At 61.7% G+C, this 23,230-nt stretch overlaps 8 protein-coding genes across 8 annotated transcripts; 6 read left to right on the forward strand and 2 right to left on the reverse strand.

Annotated features, from left to right (window-relative positions):
• Positions 1-473: 473 nt before the first annotated feature.
• On the forward strand, positions 474-1,460 carry GGTG_02308 (hypothetical protein; the record flags this gene model as incomplete). The annotated part of the gene is made up of 1 exon (XM_009220079.1): positions 474-1,460. The coding sequence occupies exon 1, from the start codon at positions 552-554 to the stop codon at positions 1,458-1,460; it is 909 nt and encodes a 302-aa protein (XP_009218343.1). The 5' UTR covers positions 474-551.
• A 1,518-nt stretch (positions 1,461-2,978) lies between these two features.
• Positions 2,979-4,941, forward strand: GGTG_02309 (MFS transporter; the record flags this gene model as incomplete). The annotated part of the gene is made up of 7 exons (XM_009220080.1): positions 2,979-3,164; positions 3,248-3,412; positions 3,520-3,601; positions 3,664-3,737; positions 3,813-3,985; positions 4,061-4,634; positions 4,714-4,941. The coding sequence occupies 7 exons, from the start codon at positions 2,979-2,981 to the stop codon at positions 4,939-4,941; spliced, it is 1,482 nt and encodes a 493-aa protein (XP_009218344.1).
• A 404-nt stretch (positions 4,942-5,345) lies between these two features.
• Positions 5,346-7,275, forward strand: GGTG_02310 (X-Pro dipeptidyl-peptidase; the record flags this gene model as incomplete). The annotated part of the gene is made up of 3 exons (XM_009220081.1): positions 5,346-5,545; positions 5,612-6,419; positions 6,463-7,275. The coding sequence occupies 3 exons, from the start codon at positions 5,346-5,348 to the stop codon at positions 7,234-7,236; spliced, it is 1,782 nt and encodes a 593-aa protein (XP_009218345.1). The 3' UTR covers positions 7,237-7,275.
• A 357-nt stretch (positions 7,276-7,632) lies between these two features.
• Positions 7,633-8,714, forward strand: GGTG_02311 (hypothetical protein). Its single transcript, XM_009220082.1, has 2 exons — positions 7,633-7,749; positions 7,823-8,714. Exons 1-2 carry the CDS (start codon positions 7,716-7,718, stop codon positions 8,569-8,571), a joined length of 783 nt encoding a protein of 260 aa, XP_009218346.1. The 5' UTR covers positions 7,633-7,715; the 3' UTR covers positions 8,572-8,714.
• Positions 8,715-8,784: 70 nt separating this feature from the next.
• On the reverse strand, positions 8,785-9,236 carry GGTG_02312 (hypothetical protein; the record flags this gene model as incomplete). The annotated part of the gene is made up of 2 exons (XM_009220083.1): positions 8,785-8,924; positions 9,026-9,236. The coding sequence occupies 2 exons, from the start codon at positions 9,234-9,236 to the stop codon at positions 8,785-8,787; spliced, it is 351 nt and encodes a 116-aa protein (XP_009218347.1).
• Positions 9,237-9,259: 23 nt separating this feature from the next.
• Positions 9,260-17,874, reverse strand: GGTG_02313 (hypothetical protein; the record flags this gene model as incomplete). Its single annotated transcript, XM_009220084.1, has 9 exons — positions 9,260-10,675; positions 10,754-11,240; positions 11,328-11,779; positions 11,875-14,724; positions 14,782-15,530; positions 15,601-16,023; positions 16,108-16,245; positions 16,307-16,430; positions 16,525-17,874. 9 exons carry the CDS (start codon positions 17,872-17,874, stop codon positions 9,641-9,643), a joined length of 7,608 nt encoding a protein of 2,535 aa, XP_009218348.1. The 3' UTR covers positions 9,260-9,640.
• A 1,735-nt stretch (positions 17,875-19,609) lies between these two features.
• On the forward strand, positions 19,610-21,574 carry GGTG_02314 (acyl-CoA synthetase). The gene has a single exon (XM_009220085.1). The coding sequence runs from the start codon at positions 19,647-19,649 to the stop codon at positions 21,318-21,320; it is 1,674 nt and encodes a 557-aa protein (XP_009218349.1). The 5' UTR covers positions 19,610-19,646; the 3' UTR covers positions 21,321-21,574.
• Positions 21,575-21,824: 250 nt separating this feature from the next.
• Positions 21,825-22,583, forward strand: GGTG_02315 (hypothetical protein). The gene is made up of 2 exons (XM_009220086.1): positions 21,825-22,172; positions 22,366-22,583. The coding sequence occupies exons 1-2, from the start codon at positions 21,975-21,977 to the stop codon at positions 22,507-22,509; spliced, it is 342 nt and encodes a 113-aa protein (XP_009218350.1). The 5' UTR covers positions 21,825-21,974; the 3' UTR covers positions 22,510-22,583.
• Positions 22,584-23,230: the final 647 nt, after the last annotated feature.

Raw genomic sequence — 23,230 nt, forward strand, 5'->3', positions numbered from 1 at the left:
AGGTGTAGAGTGGTGCGCGGGCATGTTGTTTGGCTTTGGTGCTAATTGTGTTGGGAGAGGCAGAGTTTGGGTGGGGAAAAAATTGCGGTCCAGACTATTTTCTGGATGCCGTGCCTGCCCACCTGCCTCCCAAAACGCTACTGTTTATAGTAGAAGAGCTGTGTGCTGCTTGGTTTCTGGCCTGGGCAAGGCGCCCTGCCGGCGCTGGCTTGGCTGCCGAACCCTCAGGGATGCCGGTTCATGCAAGGGGGGGCTTGCATATCCGGGGAGGCGGGATAGGCTGGCTTCTCGGAATAGCAGCTGGTGACATCAGTCTATAAAGGCAAGGCGGTGCCTCGCACTTTTGGCCACGGGGCACCTACTCATCCAACTTCTCCAACTTGAGCTCGTCGGGCATAGGAGGGTTAGACCTCATCCTTTTCCTTTTTGTCTCTTTTTCCTTTTGTCATTTTCCTTTTGTCATTTTCCTGTTGTCATTTTCCTTTTGTCATTTTCCTTTTGTCTCTTTTTCCTTTTGTCGTTTTCCTTTTGTCAGACCCACAAACGCCAAAATGAGGTTATCATCCATCGTCCTCTCATCCCTCAGCCTGGCGGCCCTCTGTAGCGCCGCCGCCATCAGGGTCGCGCCTCGGGACGGCAAGTACCAGGACGAGGAGCCCGCGGCCGTCATCCCCGGCAGCTTCGAGCAGTTCGTGATGCAGGGCGGCAACGCCAGCGAGGCGCCGCCCATGCTGCCCAGCTCCGGGCCGGCGGCCAGCATCACCACCGGCGGCATCGTCAAGGCGCGCGCCGTCCACGGGTCCGACGACCGCTACACGGAGGGCGGGATGCAGTACCCCTTCTCGGCCCTGGGTCGCATCACCATGAAGTACGAGGGGCGCAGGTCCTGGTGCTCCGGGTCGCTCGTGGGGCCAAGGCTGGTGGCGACGGCGCGGCACTGCGTCAAGCCCAACGGGGTCTACACGTTCGCGCCAGCCTACTACGCCGGCGACCGGTTCACGCCCGCGACGGTGACGCACGTGCTGCACATCGACAGCCAGAAGAAGAACGGCACGTGCGGCTACGCCGACGACTGGGCCATCTTCGTGCTGAACCGGGACCTGAGCGCCACCAACGGTTACCTGGGCGTCAAGGTCATGACCGAGGACCTGATGCAGAAGGAGGTCTGGTGGTCGTACGGATACCCGCAGGACCGCAACCGCACCGGCCAGCTGCCCTTTGTGAACCACAACTTCAAGGTCTGGAGGCCCGACGGCTGCAACCACGCCCGCTCGCCGCTGCTGCACGCGGCCGACTCGAGCCCCGGGCAGTCGGGCTCGGCCATCTGGCTCGAGCCCGACGCGCAGGGCCGCCGCTACCAGTACGGTGTCCACGTCGCGAGCTCGGACAAAAACGGCATCCTGTCGACCGGCCCGGCCTGGCTCAATGCAGTCGTCGCCGCGCGCAAGAAGTTTCCTTAGGTGGGTGGGGGGGCGCAAGGGACAGGCCACACAGAAATTAGGCTTGTTTCGTTTCTCTCTCTCTGGGGTCATCTTTTTTGGGTGTCCGTTTCTTGACGTTTTCACGACTCTCCATTTCTAATTTTAGCGCGCATAGCGTGGAAGGGTGGCTGGCAAGCGGGGCGTTACTGTTTTGGATTTTAACTTTTGGGGTTTGGTTGTTCTTTTTTTTGTTGTCATGTACGGCTTTTAATGCTGTTTCTTGTGGGGATACCACGGAGGAAAAATACCAAGCATTTGCCATTATCTGACATTTTTTTCTTCATGTGTTTGACGTGTCCCGGTCAATGTCCTGCAGCGCCAGCAAGGTCCGTCACCGCTCGCATTACTAGACCTAGACCCCTATATCGGGCTTCGTCCCGGGCCAATCCCCACTGCTAGCTCTTCGGTCGGCATTTCCACGCCGCGCCGATTCTCCAACCGAGACGCTGCCCACCTCGCACCGCTTACACAGCATAGCAGGCTCTCCCGGAAGCGTCAGCAGCCAGCCGCGGGTGCTGGGCCAAGCACTCTTGTTTATCTTGCTTGTTTGGGGCTTTTGCCATGGCCTCCCCGCACCCCGTTTGCGGGGAAGTGGAGGCGGCGAGCCCTGACCCCCACCGCCACCTGCTTTTTGCCCGGAGTTGGCCCGTCCTCAACAACTCAACTTTTTGCGATCCACAAGGGGACTGCGGTGCATCGCAAGTGGGTGCGGTGCGGTTCCTGTATACCGCCATCTTGGTTGTGTGCCTGTTATTCCTCTGGTGTGTTTTCTTCTGTGTTACTATCGATGCATATTCACGGGCTCAAGGGAGCGTCCTTTGGGGGAGGAGAGATTTTGATGCTGACCAACCGTGAAACCAAGTCAGCCAGACCTCCAGCTCATATCCCAAGTGCGGGGGCTCAAATTACCGTCTCCGGTCGGCAGTTGCCGCAGCACCAAGAGCCCAAGAAGGCTTGACTCACACCAAGCGAACGCCTCTGGGCTGTTGAGCTTGGCCGAAGAGCCGCCGCCATGTCTACAGAGCAGTTTGTGCTAGACACTTTACGTCTCCAGGGTAGCTTTGCTTGAGCCGACAATATCTGCTGTTGACGTCGCCGATACCAGAAGCCGTACGCAGTCAGGTGGACATTTGCCGTCAATGGACAGATAGGTGGTCAGCAAGAATGCGACGGTGACCAGTGGCAGGAGCAGATTTGGAGAAGCAAGCAGCACGCCCATCCACCCGTTTTGCCGATACGTCGGCCCCCCGCAGGCCCCGCCGACCCGCCGCGCCGCGAGCACAGGGGCAACCGCGAACCCCGATGTGTTGAGGAAGGGCCTGGCGTTAGGAGGAAGGGTGTGCTGCGTTGCGCCCCATACAAAAAGAAACAGCCGCCCTCTCCTCCCCCTCCGCCTTCGGCCTCCGGTCTTGCCTATCCTGACCTCCTTGCGTGGCACCCTGACGCGCACGCGCACCGCTACCATTCCGACTGGAGAGCAAGCGAGCAGCCCCAACAATGGCGCAGGCAAACCCCGACTCCAAGGTCGCGTACGACGACGGCGCGAAGCGCAAGGATGAGGGCGTCGAGGACTACGCGGTCGAGAACCTCGAGGATGAGCCCAAGAGGGACTACAGCGGCGCCGTCACCACCACCGACCCGGCCGAGGTGGCGCTGGTGCGGAAGTTGGACTGGCGCATCATGGTATGCCCTGTTACCTGCTTTTTGGGGCTGCATTTGGCTCTTTGGTGACTTCTCTGACCTGAACAAAAAAAACAAAAAAACAGCCGACGTTGATGGTCATGTACTTCCTCAACTACGTCGACAGGAACACCATCGCACAGGCCAGGCTAAACGGCCTGGAAAAGGACCTCGGAATGACGGGGAACGACTTTAACGTCACCGTTTCCATTCTTTTCGTCGGCTACGTCCTGACGCAGGGTATGTGCGGAGTCCTCTCTCCAAAATTGGAAAGCGGCCGTGACTGACAGTTTTGCGCAGCATGTATTCCGTCTCGGTGCCCCTGACGGCCAGGCCCGCCCAACTGACCAAGCTGCAGATCCCTAGCAACATGTTGATCACCAGGATACGACCCAGTCTGTACATGAGCTCATGGATGATAATCTGGGCTATCGTTTCGGGTAAGTCCAGCCTTATAGTATTAGGCCTGGAATGGCATGACGCAACTAACCTCTCGAAACAGCTTGCACCGGCCTGGTGCAGAACTACGGCGGCATGGTGGCGTGCAGATTTATCCTGGGTATTACCGAGGCTCCGGTATGCCAGCCCCAGACGGCCCTCTTGTGCACATGAAATGAGACGGTGGCTGACGCTCGACGACCACGCCCGCAGTTCTACCCCGGTGCGACCTACATGCTGTCCATCTTCTACCCCCGCCGCGAGGTCGCCGCCCGCATCGCGCTGCTCTACTGCGCCCAGATCCTGGCCACCGGCTTCTCGGGCCTGATCGCGGCCGGCGTTTTTGAGGGGATGCACATGGTCCGGGGGCTTGCCGGATGGCGCTGGTAAGTTTGGGGAGACCATATCAAAGCACCTCTAATTCTCGACAGAAACTCTGACACACGAAAAACCAACAACAGGCTCTTCATCATCGAGGGCTCCGTCACGATGCTCGTCGGCATCTTCGGCTTCTGGCTGCTCCCGGACACGCCGCTGACGACGCGCTGGCTCACGCCCGAGGAGCGCGAGCTGGCGCACGCCCGCATGGAGCGCGACCGCGTCGACGACCAGGGCGAGACGTCGACCATGGTGGGGCTCAAGCAGGCCGTCAAGGACCCCAAGACGTGGGTCTTCTGCCTGATGCAGAACTTCCACCTCTCGGCCTGCTCCTTCAACTCCTTCTTCCCGACCGTGGTGGCAACGCTCAAGTTCAACACCACCATCACGCTCCTGATGACGTGCCCGCCCTTCATTGTGGCCGGCGCGTTCGGCATCCTGTTTGGCTGGAGCTCAGGCCGGCTGCACGAGCGCACCTGGCACGTCACGGCCGGGCTGGGCATGGCCGTCGTCGGCTTCGCCATCGCCGCCTCGACCCTGACGGTGGCGGGGCGGTACACGGCCTGCTTCATCTTTGCCGCCGGCGCCTACTCGGTCAACTCGGTCATCATCGGGTGGGCGTCATCGACGTGCGCGCAGACCAAGGAGAAGAAGGCTGTAAGTTGACGCCCGGAGACGGATAGGCCAAGGCGGTCAAACAATAGCAAAAAAATAAAAAATACTGACAATACTCCAGGTGGTCCTCGCCATGACCAACGTGGCCGGCCAGATCGGCTACATCTACGGAGCCTACATCTGGCCCAGCACCGACTCCCCGCGCTACACCATTGGCTTCAGCGCGTCGGCCGCCTTCTCCGTCTGCTCCGTCGCCTGCGCCTGGTACATGCGCCTCATGCTGCAGCGCGAGAACAAGAGGATGCTGGCGAACGCGAACGGCGCCCCCGTCAACCTGTATGGATTCTGAGCGCGGGCTGGGAGCGATGGTGGCGTGTTTGGACTGTGGGCAGCCAAGCTGCGTGTCGGTTCCCTGTCGGGCGTCTTTTTTTTTTGTTCGTTTCAGGGTCAGTTTACACAGAGAAATAGTCATCTTGGCACCGGCAGTTGGATGCAAGCTGGGTGCGTCTGGATGGACCTAGTGACGACATAAAGTACATTGAAGCCACGCCTGGTCATTGGTGCCCAGCTTCTTCAACTGCCCAGACGCACATGGTGCAGCAAGCTAAGGGGCGGGGTGAACGTGGGGTTCTCCGGCCTCGAGTAACGATTTTGAATGCCCATTTCAGTCCTACCCTCGTCCTTCCCGCATCTGGCTCTCAATATCGACAACTGTTGATTCCTTGTTCAAGTCTCCGATTCGGCATCGTAAACATGGCCATGGACAAACAGATCAGGGACTTTCACACAATCGATGATACCTCCTTCCCCTACATCTTTGAGCAGAATGTCACAGTCCATCTCAAGGCCGACGAGGGCCTGATCCGGTGCAATGTCTACCGGCCCAAGGATTCGGGTCCGGTCCCTGTCTTGGTCACATACGGGCCCTACGGAAAAGACATTCACTACAAAGAGTAGGTAGGTAGGTAGGTAGGCGACAAGGTCGTTTTCACACCCAAGACTCGGCTGACGCCGCCCAGCTTCCACCCAAAGTCCTTCTCCGAGGTCAACCCCAAGCACAAGTCGGCGCACTCGGCCTGGGAGACGCCGGACCCGGGCTTCTGGACGGCGCACGGCTACGCCGTCGTGCGGGCCGACGAGCGCGGCACGGGCCAGTCGCCGGGCCTGCTGGACACCATGTCGCGCGGCACGACCGACGCCTTCTGCGACCTGATCGAGTGGGCGGCCGACCAGGCCTGGTCCAGCGGCAAGGTCGGCCTGCTCGGCGTCAGCTACTACGCCGGCAGCCAGTGGCGGGTGGCGGCGCGGCGGCCGCGCGGGCTGGCGGCCATGGTGCCGTGGGAGGGCATGTCGGACTACTACCGCGACCGGTGCCGGCACGGCGGCATCCTGTCCAACGCCTTCATCCGCTTCTGGTGGGACCGCCAGGTGGCGCCCAACCAGTACGGGCGGCCGGGCCGGGCGGCCGCCAGCTGGGGGCCCGACACGCTCGAGGGCGACCTGGGCGCCGACGAGCTGGCGGCCAACAGGCGCGACCAGAACGCCGACAACCGCGCGCACCGGTTCCGCGACGACGAGTACCACGCCTCGCGCGACTACGACCTCGCCGACGTCGAGGTGCCGCTGCTCTCGGTGGCCAACTGGGGCGGGATCCTGCTGCACCTGCGCGGCAACGTGCAGGGGTTCCTGCACGCGTCGTCGCGCTTCAAGTACCTGCGCGCCATCGCGGGCCGCCACGACCTGCCCTTTTACTACGACGGCGAGGTCGAGGTGCAGCGCGGCTTCCTCGACGCCTTCCTCAAGGGCGACGACCGCGCCGGCTGGTCCGTCCCGGGGGGGGCTGCCGCCCGTCGACCTGGTCATCCGGAAGGGCAACGTCGGATATGACAACCCCGTCGCCGAGCGCGCCTACGGCCGCCGCGCCGAGGCGGAGTGGCCGCCCGCCCGCACGCGCTACGAGAGGTTCTTCCTTACCCCGGATCTGGGCCTGGACAAGCAGGAGCCGCAGCAACAGCAAACCGACGCGCCGACACGGAGGGTCTCGTACCGGGCGCTGGGCGAGATGAGCTCCCCGCAGCTTGTGCAGTTCTCGACGGCGCCGTTCGCCGCCGAGACCGAGATCACGGGCCACCCGCTGGCGCACCTCAACGTCTCGGCCTCGAGCCTGGCGGACCCGACGGGCGACTGCTGTAGCGGCGGCGACGACGGGGGACCCAGCGACATTGACATCTTCCTAACCCTCCGCCACATTGGCCCGGACGGCGCCGAGGTGCTGTACACGGGCACGGCGGGCGACCCGGTGCCGCTGTGCAAGGGCTGGCTGCGGGTTTCACTGCGGGCCACGGCGGACCACTCGCACCCGCGGCACCGCGACTGGCTGCCGCACCGCGAGTACCGGGCGGCCGACGCGCGGGCCGTGGCGCCCGGCGAGGTGTACGCGGTCGACGTGGAGCTGTGGCCGACGTGCGTGGTGGTGGAGGCGGGCGGGCGCGTCGTGCTCGAGGTCGCGTCGGGCGACACGCAGGGCTCGGGCCTGTTCCTGCACGACGACCCCGTCGACAGGCCGCCCGGGGTGCTCGAGGGGTGGAATCACGTCAACTTTGGGCCGGGGCTGGCCAACTACCTGGTGCTGCCCATCGTGTGATTTGTGAGGAGGTGGAGGCGGTCTGGTTTGATTTCATTTGATATGTCGAGTGAGATTTTAAGCATACTTTTCCTGACAAGTAACGGGTAACGGCATCCGGTCAGGGGTCGAGGCCATTCCCAGCAACCAGGTGGCCCCTTGTCTCGAAGCGAAGCGATTCAAATTGGGGCCCTATTTTCGACCACCCATGGTTGTAAAACAGGAGCGGTTTTGCCATGGACCCTGCTCCGTAAAAGGGGCACGCGACGGATCCGAAACAAGCTGGGGGAGAAGGGTTCGTGCCGCGGGCTGCGACGTTGCGATCGCCAAGATGAATAAATGGCGTGGCAGCTGCCGATTGATTCCTTGCCGTCCATCGTGCTGTGTCTTCTCTTTCTTTCGGTAGCCAACCACGTTTCTTTTCCTTGCCAAGACTTTCCATTCTTATTCTCCCCCCAGGACCCTTGTTCTTAGGACCCTTGTTCTTTCTAGCCCTAAAGATGCTTGCGTCTGTTTCTCTGCTGTTTGCTGCCGGTAAGGTTATGCCCTTGCGTGCTGTATAGACGGTCGACATGTAACAACCACCGTGCTAACCTCGCACCTCCAGCTGGCTCGGCCATGGCCGGTCCCCTCCTCGTCGCCAGGCAGGAAGAGGCCGCCGCCGCCGCCGGCCCCGTCCCGCTGCGCATCATGTGCATCGGCGCCTCGGTCACCTTTGGCGTCGGCTCGAGCACGGGCAACAGCTACCGCAAGGACCTGCGCGACCTGCTGACCGCCGACGGCGTCAACTTCACGTCCAAGGACACGGTCAACTTTGTCGGCACGCGCAAGAACGGCGACTTTGCCGACAACCAGGTCGAGGCCACGAGCGGCTTCGTCATCTCGCAGATCGCAAAGGCCACGGCCGAGGCCGCGCCCAAGCTGCTCCCCAACCTCGTCCTCGTCGACGTCGGCACCAACAATTGCAACAAGGGCAAGAACGTGCCCGACGCGGGCCAGCAGGTCGAGGCGCTCATCCGCGACATCTACGCAAAGAGCCCCGGCGCCACCGTCGTCATGCCGACCGTGCTGGTCAACAAGGTCGCGGCGCAGGAAAAGTGCCGCGTCGACGAGAACGCGCAGTTCGCCGCCATGGCCGACAAGCTTAAGGCCGAGGGCGCCAAGTTTGTGTTTGTCGACATGCGCTCGGCCGAGGGCCCGACCACGGCCGACCTGTCCGACACGAGGCACCCCAACGACGCCGGCTACGTCAAGATGGCAAACGTCTTCTTTGGCGGCATCCAGCAGGCCGCCGCCCAGGGCTTCCTGACCGCCCCGGCCGACAACGGCACACCCGCCGACGGCAATGCTGCATAAAGGGTGTGGGCTTGAGTTTGGGGGTATGGGAGTTCTTTTGTTGTTGTTGTATACTACTAGTAGTAATTGCTGGGCGCTCTTTGATCAGAAGCGCCCATGATCTTGGCATGGAACCATTGAGACATCCCAAATCGCTTGTGACACCTGATTGACCACCTTGGTTTCCAGTAACCACCGGCTTTGACCCCTACACTTGTCCTTTCTGGCTGTCGGCTACGCGCTGTGTCCGGTGAAGCAGCAGTGTGCTGTAGTTCCCGAGCCACAGCAGTTCCTTGCCCCGCAGTCCAAAGTCAGGGTGGCCGTTGTGTCGTCCAGGCAAAAGTAGATGCCGCTGTCGATGGCGCCAACGTAACCTTTGATGTGCCATTGTTAGTTCTTTGATCATGAAGGGCAATGTGCTGTCTTTGTTCCAAGTGGTAAAAGCCGGCCCTTTTTTCTCATGGAAGCGACTCACCTAGGTCCTTGGCCAGGTACCACCCGCAGTGTTGGTATGTCTGGCTGCAGTGATTGGCAGACGGCGCTTGGGTTTGCGAAATGGCAACCGACCCAGCAGTGCTGGTGGTCTGCTTTTGCTCGGCCGCGGTTGTGTTTTGGCGGTTCGGGAAGCCGCTTGCTGCAGAGACAGCTGCGAAGATGGCAGTAATGAGCAGTCCGGCGAAGAGCATGGCGAAGGCGTGGCGAAGAGAGGAGTGGACAATTTGTAGATTTTGGCGTTTTTCTTCTGGTTTATGGCTACTACTAATCCGGGGAGGCCCCTCAATCTATTATAGCAGGGCGTGATAGTGGTTTGTGTATATCGCCCTGGACCATCGTTATCTACGTCCTCGATAGAAACCACTACTACCCCGTTCTAGCCAGCCCCCGAAAGTGATACGAGAAGGCTAAATACATACAATGACGGCAGAAACATACAGACCTATCTGTCACTCTTCCGGTATCCCTACAAACGCCCCTCCTGATAATTCCGTTCCCTGAACAACCGCGAAAAAATCCGTATCAACCATGCCAGAACTATCTCAAACAAGACGAAAATGCAACCGTCATAATCGTCATCAAGAGCTCACTTCCTTCAGCCTGGCACCCCAATGGGTACCCGAGAGTCCGAGTGGCGATCCGCCGCCCCCCTCGCGTCGGCCGTCTTCTGCGTCACCAGCCGCGCCAGGTCCGCCAGCGTCTCGGCGCCGCGGACGTCCTGCACGCTGAGCGCGACCTTTGCCCTGCGCCGCAGCCACCCGCGCAGCTCGACGCTGACCAACGAGTCGACGCCCAGGCTGCGCATCGGCGCGCCCGCGTCCTGGTCCAGGTTGCCGTCGTCAGCGTCCCGCATCGTAAGCTGGCGCACCGTGGCCGCCAGCTCGCGCGCCAGTGTCCGCGTCAGCGCCTCCCGGCTCGCCGCCGTCTGCTCGTGCGCGTCGTGGGCCAGCGCGTCGGCCAGCTGTTGCGCACCGCTGTTGGATTTCTGTTGCTGCTGCTCCTTGCTCGTGGTCTCGTCATCGTAGTTGTCGTGCCCAGCCGAGGACCGCCCCATCTGCATCCGCGGGTCGCGGCGCCAGGCGGACTGCCTCGTTAGCCCCTGCCCGGCCGCCGTGAAGCCCAGTCCGATGGCCATCTGACCCGCGCTGACGTAGCCTGCGGCGGCAGGCACTGCGGAGGAGCTCTTGGGCGCGACGCTATTGTTGATATTGTTATCGCCACCGCCACCGCCACCGCCACCCGCCCCGTCGTCCAGGATGGCCAGCTCCAGCGCATCTAGCAGCTCGCGCTCGTGCAGAATGTGGTGCTCGACCGACCGCAGCGCCTCGAGCCGCGCCGTCTCGCGCGCCAGGATGCCCACGCCCTCCATTATGCCGATGTCGAGCGCGGCGCAGGGGAGACCCCGCGCGCGCCGGTGCTGCACGAAGGCGTCCTGGAACGCGTTGGCGGCCGCGTAGTTGGCCTGGCCCACCTGGCCGCCCAGCCCCGCGAGCGAGCTGAAGAGGACGAAGAAGTCGAGCGGCTGGGACGACGACTCGGTCGTGGCCGAGTGCAGGTTCCACGTGCCCTGCACCTTGGCGTCGATGACGTCGCGCCACTGCCTGTGCGTCATGTTGGCGAGGTGGCTGTCCTGTGTGCGAGGGGGGGTGTGAGATTTGGGTTAGCGTTTTGATCGTTATGTCACTGTAAGTGAGGGAGAGCGTCATACCTGTAAGACCATGGCGGAGTGTATGATGCCTCCAACGGGAATCTCGGCAGCCGCCACCAGCCTCTCCACGTCCGCGGCCTGGGTGATGCTGCCGCTGACAAACTTGACGCTGCAGCCCATGGCCTTAAACTCGTCGCACAGGAGGGGATTGTCGGTGGCGAACCGCTCAGCGGAGCGCGAGAAGAGCATCAGGCGGCGGGCGCCCCGCTCGGCGAGGAACCTGGCGCACGGGATGCCTAGCCCGCCGACGCCACCGACGACGATGTATGTCCGGTCCTCCCGCAGCGCGAGCTTGCGTCTCGCAGGCGCCACCCGCAGCGCGCCCGCGTCCTCGGGGAGCTTGGCCACCAGTAGGGAGGTGCCGTCGCCGGGGCTGCGGGGGACCTTGATGCCGTTCTTGATGCTATCGCCTTCTAGAACTTTGATGTGTCGGTTGATGGCGCTGATGTTGCCTGTTCGACAGTACGCCATGGCCTTGCGTAGGTGGCTAAAGAAGGGAAGAAATCGGGCAAGTTCGTCAGTCATCGTCAGTCCGCGGAATGGGTGAATCCCAAGCTAGAATAGGGGGGCTCACCTATGCAGGGAATGTGGCCGACGATTCAGGACCTGTGCCAAGTCTACACGCGAGAATGTCTTGCTGTCACGCAGGATGTCGATGCCACGCAGCTGCTCGCCGCTGTCTCGTGTTCTCGGAGATGCATCCCAGCCGGCAAGTTGGATTAGATGGCCGTATGGCGTCAGGCATTTCCATGAGGCCTCAACGAGCCTTGGATCCGCAAAGGTACTCAGGACAATGTTAACGCCTTTTACGGCAGTGGCCTCGGTGACGGAATGGAGGAACGAGGTTGTGGACCCTGAGATGAAGACGTGGTCGCTCGCCAGATGGAACTTGGTCATGACCTCCTCAGCCTCAGCGGCGTTGGTGACTGTGGCGAAGATATCATCGCTCTTGTCGCCGTGACGCTCCAAAGCAATCTCGAGGGCTGCCCGGCCAATCGGTGTTTCAGCGCGGTGAATCAGGATCGACTGGTAACGGCGCAAGTCAGAGTGAGTCACTGTCAGTCACACGTCTGCTAAAGATATATATCGCTAGGAGATTAATGGTGTGCAGCTCGACTTACCTGACCCTTCTCCAGCCCTGCGAGGGTGTCGAGAGATTGGAAAGCGCTGCAATACTCGAGTAGCGGGAGCTTGACAGCTTCTTCGAATTTCATGTCGTCGCGGATCCGGAAGCACATATCCTCGGAGATTTGAACCGATGTGGCAATGCTGCCGCTGGCCAGCATGACCACCCGGTCTCCCACGCCCAACTTGTCCACCTGGGGCCCGATGGCGCTGATGACGCCGCTGGTCAAGAATGTGAGCTCTGTCGAGGTGAGACTAGGCTCTGAAGTGGTTTGAAGCCCACCATGTGGTATGGAAAAGGCCTGTACTTGGACCTGAACGGTATTGCCGTTGACTTTGCCCCCAGTCGTGACGGCCTCTTGTTTCCACTCGAGCGATGTATGGCCGTCATGCTTGCTCATGGTCAGGACCTTGCGTGATTTATCCTCACCCTCTCCATCGGGCGCCCTCTCCAGCAACTTCTCAGGCAAGTCTACCGAGTCGAACCGACCGATCTGAATCTCGCCGCCGGAAAAGACATATTCGGACTCGGGATCCACACCATCCTCCTCATCGCCGCCCCGCCACCGCGTATCAAAGCCATCCAGCACGCGCACAACCGCACCCCACCCATCGGCGTCAAAGCTCTCGAGTTCAAGCGTCACCAGGTCAACCCCCGTCTCGCGCCGCACGCTGCGCGCGAAGCCGAGCACGAGCGCCCAGCGCGGGTCGACGCACCGCACCTGCGCCGCGCCCGTGACCCACAGCATCTGCGGCGCCGTGGCCGCCGTGCCCTGCAGGGAGAGGACGCTGGCCTTGAGGGCGGCCAGGTCGTCGGGCCCCATGCCGTGCAGGAACGGGCCGCGCTCCTCGTCCAGGTCTAGTAGGCTGACGGTCGCCTTGCGCGTCGGCAGCAACTGGCCCGGCAGGAACCACTGGATGCGGTAGCCGCGCGCCCGGAGCTGCGAGGCCGCCGCCGACACGCGCGGGCTGCGCGTGCTGCGCGCCAGGACGTTGATGGTCTTGTTGGGGCGGCTGGGTGGGGTTGCTGGTTGGGGGTCGTCGGGAGGCGTAGGCGTGGCCATGATGGTGGACGCGCCGTAGCTGTACACGACCTCGCGCTGGGTGAGGAAGCCGGCGGTGGAGAGGGTGCGCCGTAGGGAGTCCATGCGTCCCATGTAATGCTTGTACTTGTCGACCACGGTGTCGTCATTGCCGGCCGTCGCAATGGTATCGCTGATGATCAGTCGCCCGCGCGCGCTTAAGAGCGGCCGGGTTGCCTGTAGTAGGTCCTTGAGGCTGTCGCTGTCGTCGCTGTTGAGAATCACCAGGTCGAAGGGTGCCGGCGTCTTGAGGGCCTGTGCCAGGTCGAACCCCTCAGGGCCAAGGTTGGCCTTGGCGAATCTCATCCTGGCAGTCTGCCCGAAGTGCTCCCGGGCCAGCTTTGAGCTTGCGTCGCTGCCGCTGACGAGAGCATACTCGCTGTACAGCGGTGTTCCCTGACCCGACTTGAGCGCCTGGAGCGCAGCGTCGGTCATGTTCGTTCCGTGCTGGGTCTCTACCTCGAGGATGCGCATGGCGGGCGTCTTGTGGCCGAGTAGCCCCATCAGGCTTGCCACTTGCGCCTTGTACTGCCGCTTATTGGGCCTTATCCAATACGACCAGCTGCCAAAGTCGACGTCGGGCTTCCACTGGAGGACGGCTGCAAGATGCCGGTCGGCTGGCCCTTCTGGTGAGATCTCCTCCGGGAGGGGCGTCGCCTTGAGGCCGCGGACGTGCAGGAGGATCTCGCCGCTAGTCTTGGACGTGCCAAAGACGTTGCTGCAGCTTACACCGTTTACGTTCTCGAAAGCTTCAGTCACAACAGTCATCTCCGCGGCCGTGGCGGCGCCTGTTTGGGGCTTGACGTAGACCTCTTCGATGTGCTGCGGGACCGCGAGCCGCTCAAAGTTGCGCTCCAGGCCCACGCACCCGGCCACCATGCAGGCGTGGAAGGCCGCGTCGAGCGAGGTCGGATGCATGGCCGCCTGGCAGTAGGCGTCCTCGTCCTCGGGCGCGCACGAGGTATCGATGGTGGCTGCGGCGCGTCGCTCGCTGACGTGCGAGCGCGCGTCCCTGATGCGCCGGAACTGCGGGCCGTAGTCGAGCCCGAATCGCCGCCATGTGTCGTAGAAGCCGCCATGGTTGACCTGGCGCACGAGCGAGGCCGTCGATGCGGCCATGTTGGGTGCAGGGAGCTGGAATTTGGCGCCGGCCGCACAGCTGCCCGTCGCGTGCTGCGTGCAGGCGCCGCCGCTCTTGATATCGGCAATGGAAGAAATGGAGAAGTGATACCAGCCGGCATGCTCGCCATCGGGTATCGGCATGAGTGCCGTGATCAGTTCAACTGTCTCGTCTCTATCAAGCGCCAGCGGAGCCGAAAACACCACGCTCTTGAGCGAGAAGCCGTCGCGCCCAGCGCCCAACTGCCGGAGCGCCTCGCCGACCATGACCACAAAGGCGGCCGCGGGGAGCACGGGGGTACCTCGGACGACGTGCTCGCGCAGCCAGGGCGCCTCGTCGGCCGGGGACAGGCGGCAGCGCCAGGCCGGGCAGGCGTCGCCCGTCTCGACGCAGCGGGAGCCCAGCAGCTCGTGGTGCGGGAAGCGGCGCAGGCGCCACTCGCGCGAGATGCGCGTCTCACGCCAGGGATGGCTGCCGTCCTCGTAGTGCCACTGGTAGGTCGGCATGTCGCGCAGGAAGGAGCCGCCGGGCGGGTTGACGGCGCGCGGCTGGATGGCCGCGCCCGCGAGCCACAGCTTTCCGGCCGTCTCGAGGAGGCAGACCATGCCGTCGCGGCTGCGGACGAGGGTGGGGATGTAGGTGTGCTGGGCCTCCTTCTGCTGCTGTGGGCTGTGGTGCTGGTTCTGGCGTTGGCTGAGGACTGCGGCGGCTTCGCTGTGTACGATCTGGCGTATCGGCCCGGCCAGCGCTGCGTGCGGCCCGATCTCGACAAAGACGGGCGGTGTGGGGAGATCGCGGAGCAGAGCTCGGACGGCGCCGTCAAAGAGAACGGGCGACAGGAGGTTGTCGAGGAAGTGCTTCGGCGAGAGGTCTTTCGTCAGGCCTGCGTTGACGGACGAGTAGAAAGTGATGGCGGGCTCAACAGCCTGGCCCCGCACTCCGTCTGGCCCGGTAACCCTACTCCAGTACTCGTCGGCCACTACCGCCATGTGCTGCGAGTGGTAGCCGCACTCGACCTTGAGCTTCCGACAGAGCACTTCAGGGCGCGCGGCCGAGATGGCGGCCATGACGGACGTCAGGACATCCTTCTCGCCGCTCAGTGTGACGCTCTCGGGGGAGTTCTCGCAGCCGATAATCACGCCCGGCTGCAGGAACGGAGTGACTGCGTCCCTTCCGAGTCCGATGGCCGCCATGCTGCCGTCGTGGGCCTTCGCAAGCGTAGGGGTGATTTGTCCACGGTGATATGCGAGCAGGAAGGCGTCGTCAGCCGTCACGGCGCCGGCGGCGTATGCTGCTGCCGTCTCACCCGACGAGTGTCCGACCACTGCAGCCGGCTTGACGCCCCAGGACTTGAGGAGGTCGACAATGGAAAGTTGGAGAGCGACCATGCAGGGCTGGGAGTATTGGGCTTCGTACAGACGGCTATGAGCCGGTGGCTTCATTATCTCGTCTTTAATTTGGGTTGTTAGCGTTTGTCTCCTAAATAGAGCTTTGCGTTTGGCTTTGTTATCAATGCTTACCCTTGATGGTGAACGGCGGAGGCTTCGAAAGTGAGGCAAGCAGACGATCGAAATGCTCAACACGTTGGCGCACCAGCGGCTCCTTTTCTAGAAGCTCCTTGCCCATCTGCGGCCACTGCGCGCCCTGACCCGTGAACACCCAGGCCACGGAAGGCTGTGTCTCTAGAGCTGTACCTCCCGCCTCCACCCTGAAGCTGCTAGCCTCATCGGACCCTACCACGGCAAAGGCTCGCTGGGAGTATGCCGCACGGTGAGTTGCCAGTGAGTACGCCATATCGCTGAGCTTGACAGGGCGGTCTGCTAGATAGTTGCGAACGGCTTCAGCTGACCGCTCCAGTGCCTTGGGGTGCTTTGCTGAGAAGACGAGCAGGCGTTGCGACGAAACATCATCATCCCTGTTCTCCGAGGTTTCGACACCGATGCCTGGGATGGGGCGTGGCAGCACCCCTGCGCAAGAGGCAGATTCGAGAATTACCTGCATACTTTGTTAGCAAGTGTGACCCACACAAAAGGGGTTGGACCGGATACTTGCATGTGCATTTGTGCCGCCAATTCCAAAGCTGTTTACCGACACCCGCTCCAGACGATCAGCTGGCCAGGGGCTAGCCTTGGTCGGGACTGTGAGCTTGGCATCCTGCCACGGGACTGTAGACGCGTATTGTTAGTGTATCGGAGGGAGTTGGAGATGGAAAGGGTACGATCTTACTACGCGGATTCGGCGTGTTAAAGTGGATGTTGGGCGGAATCGTCGAGTGCTCCAGAGCCAAAACCATCTTCATAAGGCTTGACAGGCCAGAGGCACCCCCTCCATGGCCGATATTCCCCTTGACCTGTATTTAGTCGACGTTAGAAATCTGATGACTGCTAATGACTGGAATCTGTGGCCATGTGTGCTACGGCCGTAAGGGGTTAAGCGAAACTCACTGATCCGATATAAATCCCATCCTTTCCCCAAAGCTTTGCAACCGCTCCAGCCTCGATCGGGTCACCAACCGCCGTTCCAGTTCCATGGCATTCGACCATGGCAGTGCGGCCCAGGTCGCCAATTTCAGCAATGTCGTACGCCCTCCGCATGATGCGCTCGTGGGCGCCGCCGTCTGGGCTGGTGATGCCCCGGCCGCCGCCTTGACCGTCGTTGGACACGCAGCTGGCGCGGATAACAGCCCTGATCGGGTCGCCGTCGCGCAGCGCGTCGTCGAGCCGCTTGACGCAGATGGCGGACACGCCCTCGCCCCTCGCGTACCCGTCCGCGTCGGCGTCAAAGGCCATGCAGCGCCCGGACGGCGACAGCACGCCCTGTACGTTCATGCCGACCGTGTCGAGCGGCGTCACCATGATGTTGACGCCACCCACGATGGCGGCGCCGCACGTGCGGGCCTGCAGGTCGCGGCAGGCCATGTGCAAGGCCACGAGCGACGACGAGCACGCGGTGCGCACGACGACGCTGGGGCCGCGCAGGTCGAACTCGTACGAGGCGCGGTTGGCGACGATGTAGTCGCCCACCACCTCGGCGCGCGCCGCGCCGTGGTCCAGCCGGTCCATGCGCTGCATGCCGGCCCAGTCGTCGCACATCTGGCCCACGTACATGCCCACGTCGGCGCCGCGGTACGACGAGGGCGTCAGCCCGGCCGTCTCGAGCGCCTCGTGCACCACCTCGAGGAAGAGCCGCTGTTGCGGGTCCAGCGCCTCGGCCTCGTGCCGTCCCAGCGTCCAGAAACTGCCGTCCAGCCGCTGCAGGGGGTCCGAGCCGTCCGCGTCCGTGGCGAGGAAGTAGCCGTGCGTGCTGGGGACCGCAAGCCCCGCCGATGGCGGCTTGTTGCTGCCGGGCGGCTGGACCCAGGCTTCGGCGTGGTAGCGCGACTCGGGGACGCGGCAGCGACCGTCTTTTCCGTTGACGAGAAGGTCCCAGTACGAGACATCGTCGTGGACGCCGCCGGGCAGCCGCATGCCCATTCCGATGATGGCGATGGGCTCATATGGTGGGTATGGATTCTTCTTGACGCCATGGCTGGGTTTGGCGCTGCTCTCGTCGTGTGCGGGATGGGTGCCGGTGCTGGAATTCTTCTCACTCTCTACGATGCTCGTACCCATGGTTCGATGGCCGTCAAGCCCATTGTTGATGGTTGAAGGGGGCGTGGTCTGGCTGAGGGTGGTCGTGGCCGGCGTCAGCAGTCCTGTTGGGCCCGTACCTGATGTCATGGCGGCCGTGGCTGGCATGGCTGGCGTCAGCAGTCCTGTCGCGCCCATACCTGGCGTCAGGGCATCGGGGACCATGATGAACCGGTTTGCTAGGTCCAGCGGCTTTGGTCGTCTCGGGGTGCTCGCCTCGCGTCCCATGGTTGATTTTTTCGTCTCGGAACCGCCGTGGTTGATGGGTCAAGGTGAGGAAGGGTGGGACGGGTTGCCAAAAAAAAAAAAGGGAGAACAAGACAAAACAACGCACAACAAGCTAATGTATCGACTTCACTCGAACATCAGAAAAAGAATCACTACAGCCGGTGTGGGGTCAGAAGTGGAAGCCAATAAGGGCTTGGGTGGCGATATAAATCGAATGGTGGATTTTGTGCGGTCGAAGAATCCGAGGGTGGGGTTGGACTGCCCAGCGAGAAAGACGGAGAGGGGACTTGGGGGGTGGAAATAGCGCCGCGCTCGAGTGTGAGGAGACGCGAGGGATGGACGGGTCGAGGTTGAGTTCTTGTCCTCACCCCCAGCTGTCTAGGCACGGCCCCTCGACTGACCCAACCGAGATATTCCTATGCATCCATAGGCGAAATACAGTGCCTCTTTGGGCGCCCCCAACTGGCATGTTGACACCTCTTGACATGTCACCCAGAGCTTCAACCCTCGTGATCATGAGGTCTGCCTCCTGGGGCTGGATATTTATCTTGGCATCCTGGAGTCATCCATGAATCCTGCTTGTTACTCTATTCTATCTAGGTAGACTCGGAGATGGGCTCTCTTTGGGCATGGTGGCTCGGCTTCCTGAGCCACACTCCATAGGAGAGTAGGGCTCCAGTGTAGGCGACAGCCCTACCAATTTGAAGTGACGTTGACGCATCCCTTGCCTATTCCTGCAAGGAGGCCGACGCTGATTGGTCCCAAGACCACACCCACATCTTACGCCAGCCAACCTGGTTGTGGGGACAGCGCCACCCCGCCCGAGACCACGAGATCCAACGGTTGGGCGCTCAAGCGCGGCGTTTGCATTCGATATATGTACCTTTCTGGGAAAGGCCTGGCCCCCAACCCGCGGCACAGATGGCATGGCGCAGCCCGGGCCGCAAACAACACGTTTTTCAGTTGATTTCTATGCCTGCACGAGAGCATCAAATGTCGCAGGACCTTGGGCCACTGCGCCTCGCCGCCTCCACACCCCTTTGCTCCCCGAACCCCTGCTGAGATGAGCACGCTGTCGGCTGGGGCCGAATCCCTCCCCACGGCAGGGAAAGGGGTGTTCGAGTCCATCTGACATCTTTCGGACCCGAGACCCGTATGCTTGGAAGTCGAGTCGGGTAAACACCACGCAAAGTTCCCGAGGCTTCCGTCAAGCGTGACAATATCTATGTGTTCTGTTGTAATCCATCGGTTGTCCACACTCGGGCGTTTGCTGGAATCAGCCTGGTGGGCTGGGGTGGCTCTCGGCCCAATTTAGAATCAAGAATTGTAATGGTCGGTCACAGTTGTGGCGATGCATTCCTTCAGCGAGGACATGGTGTTTGGCGGGGCAATAACACGCTAACACGCAAAGGGGTGAAGGAATTCGAGAAACGAGGTATAATTCCGCTGTTAGTTGATGCCTTGAGGAGGAGTATGATCAGCCATGGCTTGTTTGTAGGGGTAAATCTAACCTGAGGCTACGTTGAGATTCTAGTCATTGGGTTCTCCAGGTAGTTCTTGGAGCTGGGGCACCGGGAGGCAGAAAGGTTGCTCGGGGTTTTCCAAAAACAACAACCAACAAAAAACCTCCGCAACACTTCGCCCGGCCATCGTTTTCTGCAATACGTCAACTGCGTTACCGACTTTTCACCCGCGATCCATCTCTCACCATGGATATCCCACCGGGCTTCAGCCTTGACCCCATCAGGAGCGGCGCTATAAACTACCCTGGCCGCACAGCCTGCTGTGATACCACAACATTGGAGTGCTGGACCTACGCCGACCTCGATGGCGACGTCTCGGCCGCAGCGGCGCATCTCGCCGAAGAGGGAGTGCGAGCTGGCGACCGCGTGGCGGTCCTGGCGCCCAACAGCGTCTACCTGGTCATCCTCCAGCACGCCCTCATGAGGCTCGGCGCCATCTTCGTGCCGCTCAACTGGCGCCTCTCTCTGCCGGAGCTCGCGGGGCTCCTAGCAGACTGCTCGCCAGCGTTACTCTACACTCACAGCTCCCACGGGAGCGGCGGCAACGCTGGCACATCGGGCTCCATCTTGACGACCGAGACGGCGCCGCCGCCTGGTAGATGCCGCCACCTCGACTGGACGCAGACGTTCGTCGACGCCCTCCAAAACGCAAGGAAGTCTCCACTAGAACCGATCACGCCGCGCGCCGTCTCCGCCGACGCCGCGGCCACGATCCTCTACACGTCGGGCACGTCGGGCAGGCCCAAGGGCGTCGTCCTGACGCGGCGCAACATGGCGGCCACGGGCCTCAACTTCTCGGCCCTGGGCGCCGTCGACGGCGCGTCGTTGCTGCTGTGCGACGCGCCCATGTTCCACGTCATCGGCCTCGTCGTCGCCGTGTGGGCGCCCCTGGCCAGCGGCGCCGCCTTCGTCGTCTCACCCCGCTTCGACCCGGCCGCCACCAACGACCGGCTGGCGTCGGGCGTCACGCACTACTTTTGCGTCCCGCAGATGGCCGACGCGCTGGCGCGCGCGCCAAACTTTAGGCCCGAAGGCTGGACGCGGCTGCGGGCGCTGTTCACGGGAGGCGCGCCCAACCCGCCCGCGCGCGTGCGCGGGTGGCTCGGCCGCGGCGTGCTCATGGCCGACGGCTACGGCACCACCGAGACGGGCACCGCGCTCGGCATGCCGCCGCTGTCGCCCGCCGCCGTGGCCGCCAAGGCGGGCTCCGTGGGCCGGCAGCCGCCGCTGGCCCGCGTCGAGATCCTGGACGAGCTCGGAAGCCCCGTGGGCGTCGGCGAGGCGGGCGAGGTCGCCGTCGCGGGGCCGAGCGTGTCGCCCGGGTACTGGGGAGGGGTGGCCGAGGACGGGCGGGCCAGGCTGCTGTCGCTGGACGGCTCGGGCGCGACGGCGACTGCTCTAGTGGACGGTGAGGGGGGATACCCCTGGTACCGCACGGGCGACGTTGGGCGCCGCGACGAGGACGGGTTCGTGTACATTATGGACCGTCGCAAGGACGTCTTCATCTCAGGAGGCGAGAACGTTTACCCTGCCGAGGTCGAGGCGGCCCTCGCGACGCACCCCAAAGTCGCCGAGGTCGCCGTCATAGGTGTCCCTGATGCCCGATGGGGCGAGGTCGGTCGCGCTTACATTGTGCTCGCGCAGCAGGAGGAGGGACAAGCTGGGAATGGTGCCTCGCAGCATCCAGACGAAACGGCCGCCAGCGCCCACTTGGTCGAGCACTGTCGCAGCTTGATCGGAGGTTACAAGATACCCAAGCAGTTCCGCTTCGTGCACGGGCTGCCCCGGACGGGGTCTGGCAAGGTCATGAAGCACGTCCTGAAGGCGGAGGCGGCCTCCGAGACGGACCGAGGCCCGTGATGGAGAGGAGGAGAAGGAGGCTTAGAGTTTAGAACAGACCTGGTAGAGACCCGGCCAGGGACTGCCCCTTGGACCTGCGGTCCGAAGTCTATCCCGGCCGCCGCGGACCTTGGCCCGCCTTGGCCGCACAAAAAAGACAAGACAGCCAAGAGTCTATAATGACGAGGGGGCCCTTTGTACTTAGTTATATGGATCATCCTTGGCGCTCCTGACAAAGCAGGAAACAGATTGCCAAGAAATTGAAAGCGGTGGACGTACAAGCGCCTCGGCACTTGTTAGTGGTACACCCCAGCCCGCATCTCAGATCGACGTGTGGCTGCCCGGGACTGGGCCACCTGTCATGAATGGCTTGGCTTTAGCTGCCGGTCTGGGAAGAGCCCAATTTCTGGCCTTGGCGGCCGCGCTCGCGCAGGCATGTTTCGGATAGACACCTGTCTCGCCGCAGATATAAACCGGCCGCTAGTCAGCTTGTTTACCATTGGAGCAAGAAACCTTCAGATGTCAAGCAGCCATCGCATCCCCCATCATCTCAACCATCCGCAAAAAAGGTCATAAATAGATCGGGCCTCGCCCTCCTGCACTAGAATTTTCCAACCTCGCTCTTCAACTCCTCCAACGCTATCAAAACCATCAAACCCAGCAACAACATACACTATGCTCGCCGCCAAGATCCTCGTCGCCGCCATGGCTTCCCTCGTCGCCGCCGTGCCGGCCCTCCAACCACGCCAGTACACCGGGCCGTGCGAAACCACAAACTGCGGCGCCCAGGGCCTCGACTGCACCCACCGGGGTAACCTCTGCGTGGCCTTCCCGCACACCGACGCCGCGCTGCGCAAGGGCTGCACCTGCTCGGTCGGTCGCTGAGCCGTTTGTGGGTGAAAGAAGAAGAAAAGAAACATCAAAGCATCGCCTCAACGACGGTGCAACCATGCAGTCTTTTTGTTCTGCTGCGCTTTGCGGTCTTTGGCACGGGAATGGTAGTTTGGGAGAAAGGATACCATGGAATTCTAGAGATTTTTGCGACTGGTTTTTCGCCTTATTTTAGAGTATATCTGGCATGGACGAGGACGATGGGCAGTTTCCTGGCGAGACAAGACATACACGGAATATGCGGGGGAAATCTTTTATCGAGACAGTCGGTTCATTAACTACCTTCGGTTCTTGGTCATTCGCTCTTGACGGCTTGTGACTGTTATGACAGAAACAATAGGGACTAGGACGGAAAATAGATTCCACACAATGCGCAAATTCAAGCGTCCAAAGCTCATCGGCCGTTCCCAAGCCAAAGCTTGGTGTCCTCGGCGTCCTCGACTGAGCCGAGTCAACATAAATGTCTCGCCCTCGCAATAACACGCACATATAGACAGATACCGGGAAATGCAGACGAAACAGCAAAATGCCATGCCTCCTCGTTTTGTTTCCATCTCCCCGGGCGGCCGCGGGCTGCAGGGTGGGACAATCTGGCCGATCACAGCGATCGCCGCCCAGGATTGGTGCACCAAACTCAAACGGGATTACACGTCGGGGGCTTGGCCGGCGGGGCACCGCTGGTTTGTGACAGCTTGGCAAGGTCGTCGGTATGCCGCTTCTGATCACCTGCCTTGAGGCATAAGCGATGCACTGCCACACCCCACCAGCAGTATTCCTTCTCTTGAAACTGCCAAACTTGGTATTGTTGAGAAAGGACTGGTAGCACCGTGGGCAGGGTTGCACTGCGATCAAACTGAGGTGTTGTTTTCAGCTAGCTAAGGTAGTACTGATGTGTCATTGACTACCTGCCACATACGGCTCAATGAAGGAGAGGCACCCCCAAGACAATTTAATTGATACACCAAAAGGAAGCATGTTATTTACAAAGCGGTTTCCCGGCGAAATAACCAATTTAGAAATTTACAAATATCAAGTACCAA

The sequence above is a fragment of the Gaeumannomyces tritici genome (genome assembly GCF_000145635.1).
Source record: "Gaeumannomyces tritici R3-111a-1 unplaced genomic scaffold supercont2.1, whole genome shotgun sequence".
Taxonomy (NCBI): domain Eukaryota; kingdom Fungi; phylum Ascomycota; class Sordariomycetes; order Magnaporthales; family Magnaporthaceae; genus Gaeumannomyces; species Gaeumannomyces tritici.

Bases quoted from the DNA above. Each gene is read 5' to 3' on its own strand.
- GGTG_02311 (XM_009220082.1), top strand. From the start codon at position 7,716: ATGCTTGCGTCTGTTTCTCTGCTGTTTGCTGCCG. The intron at 7,750-7,822 runs GTAAGGTTATGC...TCGCACCTCCAG, and splicing joins TTCTCTGCTGTTTGCTGCCG to CTGGCTCGGCCATGGCCGGT.
- GGTG_02314 (XM_009220085.1), top strand. From the start codon at position 19,647: ATGGATATCCCACCGGGCTTCAGCCTTGACCCCATCAGGAGCGGCGCT.
- GGTG_02315 (XM_009220086.1), top strand. From the start codon at position 21,975: ATGCTCGCCGCCAAGATCCTCGTCGCCGCCATGGCTTCCCTCGTCGCC. The intron at 22,173-22,365 runs GTCGGTCGCTGA...GCCTTATTTTAG, and splicing joins GCAAGGGCTGCACCTGCTCG to AGTATATCTGGCATGGACGA.